Genomic DNA, 12,382 nt, shown 5'->3' on the forward strand with positions numbered 1-12,382 from the left:
ATCGGGATACCTACCTAAAACTACCTACTGTACTGGTGTTACCCTGACGTCGACGTCACTATCGGGATACCTACCTAAAACTACCTACTGTACTGGTGTTATCCTGACCTCGACGTCACTATCGGGATACCTACCTAAAACTACCTACTGTACTGGTGTTACCCTGACCTCGACGTCACTATCGGGATACTTACCTAAAACTACCTACTGTACTGGTGGTACCCTGACGTCGACGTCACTATCGGGATACCTACCTAAAACTACCTACTGTACTGGTGTTACCCTGACTTCGACGTCACTATCGGGATACCTACCTAAAACTACCTACTGTACTGGTGTTACCCTGACCTCGACGTCACTATCGGGATACCTACCTAAAACTACCTACTGTACTGGTGTTATCCTGACCTCGACGTCACTATCGGGATACCTACTTAAAACTACCTACTGTACTGGTGTTACTCTGACCTCGACGTCACTATCGGGATACCTACCTAAAACTACCTACTGTACTGGTGTTACTCTGACCTCGACGTCACTATCGAGATACCTACCTAAAACTACCTACTGTACTGGTGTTATCCTGACCTCGACGTCACTATCGGGATACCTACCTAAAACTACCTACTGTACTGGTGTTACCCTGACTTAGACGTAACTATCGGGATACCTACCTAAAACTACCTACTGTACTGGTGTTATCCTGACCTCGACGTCACTATCGGGATACCTACCTAAAACTACCTACTGTACTGGTGTTATCCTGACCTCGACGTCACTATCGGGATACCTACCTAAAACTACCTACTGTACTGGTGTTACCCTGACGTCGACGTCACTATCGGGATACCTACCTAAAACTACCTACTGTACTGGTGTTACCCTGACTTAGACGTCACTATCGGGATACCTATCTAAAACTACCTACTGTACTGGTGTTATCCTGACCTCGACGTCACTATCGGGATACCTACCTAAAACTACCTACTGTACTGGTGTTACCCTGACCTCGACGTCACTATCGGGATACCTACCTAAAACTACCTACTGTACTGGTGTTACCCTGACCTCGACGTCACTATCGGGATACCTACCTAAAACTACCTACTGTACTGGTGTTACCCTGACGTCGACGTCACTATCGGGATACCTACCTAAAACTACCTACTGTACTGGTGTTATCCTGACGTCGACGTCACTATCGGGATACCTACCTAAAACTACCTACTGTACTGGTGTTACCCTGACCTCGACGTCACTATCGGGATACCTACCTAAAACTACCTACTGTACTGGTGTTACCCTGACCTCGACGTCACTATCGGGATACCTACCTAAAACTACCTACTGTACTGGTGTTACCCTGACCTCGACGTCACTATCGGGATACCTACCTAAAACTACCTACTGTACTGGTGTTACCCTGACCTCGACGTCACTATCGGGATACCTACCTAAAACTACCTACTGTACTGGTGTTACCCTGACCTCGACGTCACTATCGGGATACCTACCTAAAACTACCTACTGTACTGGTGTTACCCTGACCTCGACGTCACTATCGGGATACCTACCTAAAACTACCTACTGTACTGGTGTTACCCTGACCTCGACGTCACTATCGGGATACCTACCTAAAACTACCTACTGTACTGGTGTTACCCTGACCTCGACGTCACTATCGGGATACCTACCTAAAACTACCTACTGTACTGGTGTTACCCTGACCTCGACGTCACTATCGGGATACCTACCTAAAACTACCTACTGTACTGGTGTTACCCTGACGTCGACGTCACTATCGGGATACCTACCTAAAACTATCTACTGTACTGGTGTTACCCTGACGTCGACGTCACTATCGGGATACCTACCTAAAACTACCTACTGTACTGGTGTTACCCTGACCTCGACGTCACTATCGGGATACCTACCTAAAACTACCTACTGTACTGGTGTTACCCTGACCTCGACGTCACTATCGGGATACCTACCTTAAACTACCTACTGTACTGGTGTTATCCTGACCTCGACGTCACTATCGGGATACCTACCTAAAACTACCTACTGTATTTGATTTCCGTCCTGTTCAAGGTTGCCATGATATTCATCGACATCATTAAACATCGAAAGTTGAATAGCGGTATCAGAATGTGTAATGCGAGAACAGCAAAATCGTCTTGGTTCAATCCATGGATTCAGTCGGGGTTTATGTTCTCTTATGTCGACATTTGATGATTCAGTCGGAGTGAAGGTTCTCTTATGTCGACATTTGATGATTCAGTCGGAGTGAAGGTTCTCTTATGTCGACATTTGATGATTCAGTTGGAGTGAAGGTTCTCTTATGTCGACATTTGATGATTCAGCCGGAGTGAAGGTTCTCTTATGTCGACATTTGATGATTCAGTTGGAGTGAAGGTTCTCTTATGTCGACATTTGATGATTCAGTCGGAGTGAAGGTTCTCTTATGTCGACATTTGATGATTCAGTCGGAGTGAAGGTTCTCTTATGTCGACATTTGATGATTCAGTCGGAGTGAAGGTTCTCTTATGTCGACATTTGATGATTCAGTCGGAGTGAAGGTTCTCTTATGTCGACATTTGATGATTCAGTCGGAGTGAAGGTTCTCTTATGTCGACATTTGATGATTCAGCCGGAGTGAATGCTGTCATCTCGACATTGAATGCTTCAGTCTGTGGTATAGATGGCAGCGTATACCTTATAACAAACGATTGATAACACATTTAAGATGATTGCATACAATATTTAAACTTTATATTTTTTATTCTAAAGTCTACACCTACCTTTGTTACTGCTGTGTTATCTATTCTATATTTTATAGGGAAAAGAAAAAGAAAAAAAACCTTAAATAATCCTTTATCTACTTGTTGTATTCAATAGATTTACTGAACAATGATTACTGCCAATGGATCACAGCTTTCTTTAAAAATAAACCCAGACTGTTTATAATGAACAGGACAGAACTGAACCGGTACAATGAGATGCAGTAGCATGAAATGTTATACACACGTGTACATATAGAAGGATGGTTTCATCAACATAGTTTATAGGTTACAACGCGCAGATGTTGCACAATATGTTTTTATAGAACACCAAAATATTTTTCGCCGCCACAAAATGTCAGTCCTACTAGTTTGACTTTTTTATATGATTTTAAGCGAAAGAATGATATAGGAAATTCATTTTTGTCATCGTGTATGAACCTTTCTCAATTACCACGATGGCCCGAAATCTGTAATTTGTACACATCAGTAATGATTTCGATGTTATTTTATTATCTACGATATGATAACTGAACTGATAATAGGAATACTTGTGTTATAAGTACTAATATATTTAGACACACTTACAAGAGATGATCACAACCATTATTTAAAAGATGTCAGGACAAGATGTATTGGCGTTCGTGTGTTGTGTGAGGAAAGAGATCTCGCAATTCCATACCCTACAAATGAAAACCACCAAATTGACGTACGAATAATTTAAGACAAAACGTGTTTAAATCCCTTACCTTATAGGATACCACGATCATCATTCATTACAGCACGGAACTCCGACCTTGTCAAATGGAAACTCCCACAAATTAGTGGTATAGGCTGCATTGTACGGAGATGTAATACATATATAGTATGTGGCTCGCCAATGATCAACATCCATGATTATAAAATTTCAACATTATTTAAGGTGCAGTTTGACCCAAAATGTTTCTATCGTTTAATTTTCTTTAAATTTTGTCAACTAAAATAAGTGTATACACTTTGTTAACAAGCGATTTTGTTTTAGTTTTGACCACCAGTTATGGAGATACGGTGTCTCAAACCAACCATCTTTGACATAGAATAGGATCAAAGTGATAAGTTAAATTGAAAGAAATCAGATGTGTTATTGGATATGACTATATTTTTTTTCTTTTAGATGAGAGATGGCATTGCCCTAGAAATGATCCGTTCTCAATTAAATGATTAAAAAATCTGCAATAATGACTGTCTTTTCTTCATATCAACCCTAAATGCGATAGCTTGGTCTCCGAGATCCACCCCTTTATTATACCAACTTACTTCTATTTGCCTATGGTACCAAGTGTCGAGGTCGATTTTCTTTGCGCACTGACTAATCAAACGTTAAGACAAGATTGACCCGTGATTATATTGTTCCCTCTCGTCCCAGATGTTTTATGTGTTGTTGCGATTGGCGAAGAGATGACCCATGTAGATTAAGGTCACAATCCTTTCTCTTTCATTTATACTATATTATATAATGACGGAACAAGTTTTATTTACTGTTTGCTGTTCTGTACCAAAGATTTAGAAAAAAAGGTCCGACAGACACTGTTTCATCATACACAGCCAATCTGTACGTGGCGACTGTGTTGATCGGTAAACACTTGTGAAGGTCGCCTGAAGGTCGCCCACCTTGACGAATCCCGAGACAGGAGTTATCACAGTAAGTTTGTTTTAGAAGCAATGAAATGTTATCTCCCCGTCTGTGATACGTGTCGTTATCTGACTGAGTTATGACAATATATAAATATAGTCCTGACACTTGGGGTTTTGCAGGACAGGTGCAGCGAATGCGTGTTGACGTCGGGGAGAAAAGAAGCCTGCATCAGCAAATTGACAGGTGAAGTTACACTGTAGTTCAGGAATAGGAAGGATCATGAGAGTAATCTGGTAGTTGTAAATTATTGTTCGAACGACATAATACAATACTATCATACCAGAAGCCTTTGATAAACCATTTATCATGGCTAGATACAGAGGCTGGGTAGTGACATTTGACCTCCGGTGTGAGGGTTACGGATGGTTCTTTATTCTGTCACGTTTTTGAAGTGGGGAGAAACAGCTAGGGAATGGGGTCACAGTTGAATACTGGGATTACACACATTATATCATTTAGCTTAACAACTGCATAGTTCAAAATACAGGTTGAATGTCTCATATGACATGGAGTTATGTAAACATTTATCTCCATTTATAGATACAGTCTAGTGTGCTCAGGAATGTCACTCCTAACTATAGCTTTCTACACGAGTGTTCGTGGTAAATTGATGTAGGTTCAGGTACTCCTATACAGTCACACGATCCTGGCCTCTAAGTATACATACTCTTTGGGAACAGAGACGATAACGAATTGAAAGAAATATGTACTTCATTGTATTTTAAGTGGAGTTGAATTAATGGTAAAACTTTTATATATAAGACACCCATGTACAGGCTTTTTACAATTCTCCCTTCAGATGTTGTCTGGTAACTGGAGCATCATACTTATTATCATCGGTGGGGTGGTTAGTTATTAGTCCCCTACCGGGGAAACCGGGGGGACTATAGGTTTTGCCTGCGTCCGTCTGTCTGTCCGTCAGTCCGTCAGTCCGGTTAAAGTTTTGGTTAAAGTTTTATAATGGCACACCATTCACTTAATAATGGTATTAGGATGCTGATGATTTGCATAGAGGTTCTTTGGGTGTGTGGCATTACTTTTGTATGGTTAAAAGTGAAACAGTTATTTGCATTTTTTTTAAATTTTGCCATATTATGAACTTAACTTTTTTCTCTGTATTCATCAGGTTAAAGTTTTGGTTAAAGTTTTATAATGGCACACCATTCACTTAATAATGGTATTAGGATGCTGATTCTTTGCATAGAGGTACTTTTGGTGTGTGGCATTACTTTTGTACAGTTGAAAATGATAAAAATATTTTCATTTTTTGATCAGTAGACATACCAAAAGAATACCTGAATATCTTTTATGGACAGGAAACATTGTTTATTCACCCCAATAGAGTTGAATTTACACATTGTTTGGAATGAACTTATTTTCATAAAATGATCATGTTTCAGTTGGGGCTAGACTTTTTTATTCAAATTTGGCTAAAGTTTTAACTTCGGGGCACCGGTAGGGGACATGTATTGGTTTAGCAATACTCACAGAATGCTTGTTTCATTATTATTTTAACTGGTCGACCACTACAGAAACTGGTCGACCACTACAGAAACTGGTCGACCACTACAGAAACTGCCTAATTATAATACAGGTTCCTACACTCGCCTATATAGCTACCGTTATGACGTACCGGGAAATATTTCATCCTTCGATGATAAAAACAACACTGTGTGCATTTCCGAGTAATTTACCATCACATAAGTGTTTTTTATATATATATTATGTTTTCTATTATAAATATAACACAGTTAGCAGTGAGATCTTTCCGTGATCATGGTTCTCTATGCATTTAGTCGACACGAACTGATCCTACAATGTTTGCAAATTTTGATACGTATTTAAAGAACATTAGTGAGTTTGAAATAAATATGTTTTTGGAGAAAATCAGTGAGTTTGAGATAAATTTATTTTATCGAATTTCGTTATAGAGTCCTGCATTCGACTCAATTAAAATCAACATATCCTGCAAGTAAACCTTTACCATGTTGACGACTGTTGGGAAGACTTGTATAGGCCTTCTTCGCCCTAGTCGTCTCGGCAGACTCCTCGCCACATCAAATGCCGCCGTGTCATCATACCACCCCAAACTACAGACTGTTTCAGGTGTGTTGTGTACTATTATATTGTTGTCGTAAAACATACTGATAAATGGAGGGTATCAATGACTTATAATATTAATGAGAATATAGGCCTATAACATATAGATAATTGTCTATGATGTTAAGATGTTAATTATGAATGGAAATAAAATATTACACGACAAGGGTATTAACTATTTATTTACGTTTAACACAAATATATATGATATTATGTACATTTGAAAAAAATAAATATTTATCCATATTATTGAAAATAAGATAAATAAATAAATAGATAAACAAATGATTAAATGAAAATATTATACATGTATATCACACCTCTTCCAGTTCAGAAACGAATGAACTCTTTCTGTCAATATTATAATGTAATCGAGGCCGGGCATCCCGTCAACGTCCATTATGGTTGGTTGTTGTCATCTGACCGAACTGGTAGATGTCGAGACATGACTTTCCAAACTGCTTTCCTTCTATTGAAGAAAACGTTGCAATATTACTAAATATATTACCATTTTTCGGCATATACTTATGTTTTCGTTAATTCCGTCGTCAGGACATGATCTTATTGTGCTGTTAAAACGTACGTGTAGAAGCTAGGATAAGGAATTAACACAAGAGAGACATCCGTTGTACATATGCGATGTCTGAGGAACACACTTTGCCTATCTGTCATACCTTGTCTCTATTCCAGGCGTTCGTGGTAACTTTGCCACATACAGCTCCATAACAGATCATAACGCCACCAAGGCTGAGTTCAGAACCATCAACAGTGTCATACCGACCAAGGCCACTGATGCCGGCAAGAAGGCATCGCTTGTTATTTTCGACAAAGATGGCACCTTGATATGCTGCCAAGCAATGTGGGCCCCCTGGTCGAGGAAAATAGCATCTACGTAATATATATCATACTTGTCAATTTCATTTCAAACGTTGGTAATGTTCAGATTTTGTGTATGTTTGTTCTTTCATATTAAACATTTTTCTGTATTTTTCAAAAGATCATCATCATCATCATCATCATCATCATCACATTTGTGTCTTTGTCTGAAAGGAAGGATGTATCAATCATGTATTTTACTGTTATATAATACCTCGGGGGAGTGGGGAGTAGTAAAAGGTCATATATTTAACTGTAGCATAACCATGTATTGATATCAAGATAACGTAAAGTCTGATCATGAACCGATACGATGTTAGGTGTCTGTCGTTTTCGACCAATCTCAATACCCGTTGACCATCTTTATAATTTAACAAATTTCATTAGATCGCAAAATACAAAATATTACTGGTCTTGATTAGTTAAAGTACCCTGGAAACAGCTTTAATCTCGAGTGACACAAAAGTTCTGTCCAAATACGAGGTATTTACACAGCAACTTCCGACATCCCGTCAATTGGATTACCCCTAAGTGTCAGACTGCTTGAAACATTTGTTTCTTTGGGATGGTAATTAGAATTTTGGAATTGCTTATCGGAATAAGGCGATTGGCCATACGTTTGTAGTTATATAAAATGTTCTGACAAACTTTTTTGAACGCTTTACGTTTTCTCGTAGTTTTACTCTTGAAATACGAACACCTATATCCTCAATTTACCTTTTTAGATTGGAGGAAGCCACCGGACTAGACATCAAAGAGAAAGTATATAAAACTATTGGGTTCAGTAACTCAACCGACCGAGTAATCTCCGGTTTGCTGGCGGAGGCTACCGATAAGATGGTCCAGGATGCTGTAATTGAACTTCTTAAGCAGGAAGGAGTGGATGAGGCCAAAGGCCATGCCCTTGTGCACAGTATATGGGAGGATGGACACGGTATTTATGAAACTAAACCTCTAGCAGACTTAAAGACTTTATTTAAGATATTGAAAAGCCATAATATTAAGATTGCTGTTTGCACCTCTGACAGCAGAAAAGGAACTGAGAACGTTCTGGAAGATTTAGGAATCCGTGGCTTTGTTGATCTTATAGCGTGTGGCGATGACCCAACCAACGTTCCTAAACCTGATGCATATAATGCTAAGATGATCTGTGAAAAGCTTGGATGTGAGCCCTGAGAATACTGTGATGATCGGAGACACCAAGGCTGATGCGGGTATGGGAAAGGCAGCACAGTTAGGTTGGAACATTGGGGTACTGAGTGGTGTAGGGCAGACGGATGATTTATACCCTGCGGCCAGTCATGTGATCGAGAGTGTACAGGACATGCTACCTCTTATCCTACCAGGAGGATCAATGGAGAGAATGTTACGCCTACTCCAATGACCATAGGATCCTGATCGAACCGTACTCTCTCGAGGTTTCTGATTCAGATGAGCTTGCTAGTGCTGAGAACCGTGTACCAAATGTTCAGCTGATCATTTTAGATCTCCATGGTACTATTATTTGTGCCCACAGCAGGTACGCCAACTGGATGGACCAGATGTGTACAAGGTCTGTACAATAAACGTCTACTTTATAGTCTCTCTATGCTGTTCTTCTTTCGAAATATTCGAGTAATTATCATTTAATATCGTAATTAATTATGGGCCGATATACAAGAGAATTATTGCCCAGACTTCTGAATGAGATTCAAAATATTATTAATTTGTATACTCATCAGGGGAAGCATGTGTTTCTAAGAGCTTTCCATTGATTTCGTCATTGATAGTCCTACACCTGGCAAGTTTTGCGGTCAAAACACATCTTACATATCTTCACTACCAAAGTGTGCCATTATAAGTATATGACTTCTACAATAATGATTTTATTAGGGTTTTCATTTTCTTTTCCACAGGCTGGAAGAAACCACAGGTCTTTGTGATCTGAAGTCAGAAATTCACCAGACGCTGGGGATATGTGAAAAAACAGGTAAAATAAAGGATGGCCTGTTGAATGAACACGGGACCACAAATATGGAGGTGAGGTCAGCGCTGGTAGAGATAATCCATAAACACTTTACATATGAGGAGTCCCTGATGGTTGTCAACAAAGTCTGGCAGGAGTGTGAATCTGCTCTTCTGACCGAACCGAAATCTCTTCACAAAGACATCAAAAAGTTCTTCAAAACATTAAAGAGGAAAGGAATCAAAATAGCAATATGTACCGGAGATAAACGAGAGCATGCGCTATCTGACTTGAAAAATATTGGTGTGTTGAAATATGTTGACATGATGATCTGTGGAGACGACCCTCACTCTGTCTCCAGGTCATCTGACCACAGCACACGTCTCATCTGTGATGAGCTCAATGTTGACCCAGTGCAAACTGTGATAGTTGGCGATTCGACCAAAGACTTTTCTGTTGGGAAATCAACAAATGTACAAAAAATCGGTGTGTTGTCAGGCGTAGGGTCTATGGATGAACTCAAATGGGTCACAGACTTCGTTGTACCCACATTGGATCATGTGATTGACTATCTCATGGATGATCCACCTACTAGGTTCAGACAACAGAAGATACCGCCTGCGGTCAGGAAGACGATAGAAGTCGATCCCCACCGTAGACATTTCAGCACCACCTGCCAAGTGAGGCCAACTTTCTCCAAAAGTATACAGGTGAGAAATGCCTCCACGGTATCAGGAGGTGGATCCACATACGACTACGTCATCATTGGTGCTGGCTCGGCTGGCTGTACTCTTACCAATCGGCTGTCAGCTGACCCTGAAAACAAGGTGTGTGTTCTGGAGGCTGGTCCAAAAGACTACACCTGGAAGATCCACATGCCTGCTGCACTCATGTACAATCTGTGTGATGATAAGTACAACTGGTACTACCATACCGAACCAGAACCACACATGAATAACCGAGTCATGTACTGGCCACGAGGGACGTGTCTGGGGAGGATCGTCCTCACTCAATGCTATGGTCTACATCCGTGGTAATGCCGGTGATTATGACGGATGGGAAAAGGCTGGAGCGAAAGGATGGTCTTATGCAGATTGCTTGCCATACTTTAAAAAATCTCAGACTCATGAACTTGGAGAAAATGACTACAGAGGTGGTGATGGTCCACTTCATGTGTCACGTGGTAGGAGCAACAACCCACTGCATCAGGCCTTTATAGAGGCAGGTCAGCAGGCCGGCTTCCCTTTTACGGACGACATGAACGGCTACCAACAGGAGGGCGTGGGGTGGATGGACATGACCATTCACAAAGGTCGACGCTGGAGTGCTGCCATGGCCAGCCTCAGGCCCGCACTAAAACGTGACAATGTGACCGTTGAGTCTAACGCACTGTCTACCAGGATTGTATTTGAAAACAAGAGAGCCGTCGGTGTAGAGTATGAGCAGAAGGGTGTTAAAAAGATTGTACGAGCAGAGAAGGACGTGATTCTGAGTGGAGGTTCAATCAACTCTCCTCAGCTCCTCATGTTGTCGGGTGTGGGCAATGCAGATGAACTAAAGGCGCTGGACATCCCTGTGGTTCAACACTTGCCAGGTGTTGGGGAGAACCTCCAGGACCACCTTGAGGTGTACGTACAGGAAGCATGCAAGCTTCCCATCACTCTCTATTCTGCTCAGTGGAAGTTCCCTCATAATATGATCCGCATAGGGCTGCAGTGGTTCCTCACACAGAAAGGTGATGGAGCTTCTGCACACTTGGAGAGTGGAGGGTTTGTCCCAAGCGAAGAAGGCTTGGAGTATCCTGACATTCAATTCCATTTCCTACCTTCTGTTGTGCAGGATCATGGACGCAAGAACGGCGATGAACATGCGTTCCAACTCCATGTGGGATCTCAGCGTGGTACAAGTAGGGGTTATATCAAACTTAAATCTGGCAATCCCAGGGACCATCCAAAGATCGTAGCAAACTACCTGTCCACAGAAAAAGATGTGAGGACAATGAGATACAGTGTCAAAGTTGCTAGAGAAGTGTTTAAGCAGAAAGCGTTTGATCCTTTCCGTGCTGGTCGGGAATTATCGCCTGGACCCGAATGTCAAACAGATGCCGAGATTGATTCCTTCGTCAGGGCTCAAGGCGATAGTGCTTATCATCCATCATGTACATGTAAAATGGGATCGGAGCGTGACCCAATGGCTGTAGTGGATTCACAAACTCGTGTTTTAGGTGTCGATAACCTCAGAGTTGTTGATGCCTCTATCATGCCAAATGTCATTACTGGGAATCTTAATGGCCCTACAATCATGCTGGCTGAGAAGGCCGCTGATATCATCCTGGGCAACAAACCACTGCCTCGGTCTACGGCACCTGTGTACAAGAACGATGTTTAGATTGTAACTTTCGCCTTCAGTCGCTGTTCAGAGTAACAACAAACAAACTATTCTGGTGTGCAATCAAATGTAATCCATACTATCATATGATCCTGGCTTTAATGTAATATTCTTTTTGGGATTGATATTTCTCTGTCCTAACTTCTGGTTAAGGCCGGTCGTTTAATTGCTTCTCTGCCTTAAATACAAACAACGTGACAATATGTTATGAAAAAGCATGTCGTCTTTATTCTTTTGGATTTTAAGCTGAAATATTTGCAATACAAGATGAAGTTTTCTGATGTGTTGTGATTTCGTAAAATTTCAAATAGAAAAAAAAACGAACAACGGTGATATATCTAACATCAAACACTAGAGTGAGATGAAAGGACCTGTTTGTATTTTAATCTGTGGGTACTCACGATACGACCAATAAATCTCGTCAACCAGAAACCTCCTTTCCCATCTTAAATGGGGCCGGTTCATTTAATTCATACGGAAAAAAATGTTAATGTTAAATTATCAAATATACTTAACAATTTGATTAAATTGAGGGTACTGGACCTCCCCATTTTGACATCTTTTTAGTATAGTAAGCCAATATATCATTATTTCATAGAGCAATATTGATCCAGT

General features: G+C 40.7%; 1 protein-coding gene across 1 annotated transcript; it reads left to right on the forward strand.

Moving 5' to 3' along the window:
* The first annotated feature begins 4,551 nt into the window (after positions 1–4,551).
* Positions 4,552–12,044, forward strand: LOC117338208. The gene is given in 8 exon segments (XM_033899465.1): positions 4,552–4,641; positions 6,390–6,564; positions 7,249–7,450; positions 8,160–8,592; positions 8,594–8,779; positions 8,781–8,986; positions 9,330–10,359; positions 10,361–12,044. Coding segments are annotated over 7 exon segments (3,585 nt in total). The 5' UTR covers positions 4,552–4,641; positions 6,390–6,443; the 3' UTR covers positions 11,768–12,044.
* The last annotated feature ends 338 nt before the right edge of the window (positions 12,045–12,382 follow it).

The sequence above is a fragment of the Pecten maximus genome, chromosome 11 (genome assembly GCF_902652985.1).
Source record: "Pecten maximus chromosome 11, xPecMax1.1, whole genome shotgun sequence".
In the NCBI taxonomy this organism is placed as follows: Eukaryota; Metazoa; Mollusca; class Bivalvia; order Pectinida; family Pectinidae; genus Pecten; species Pecten maximus.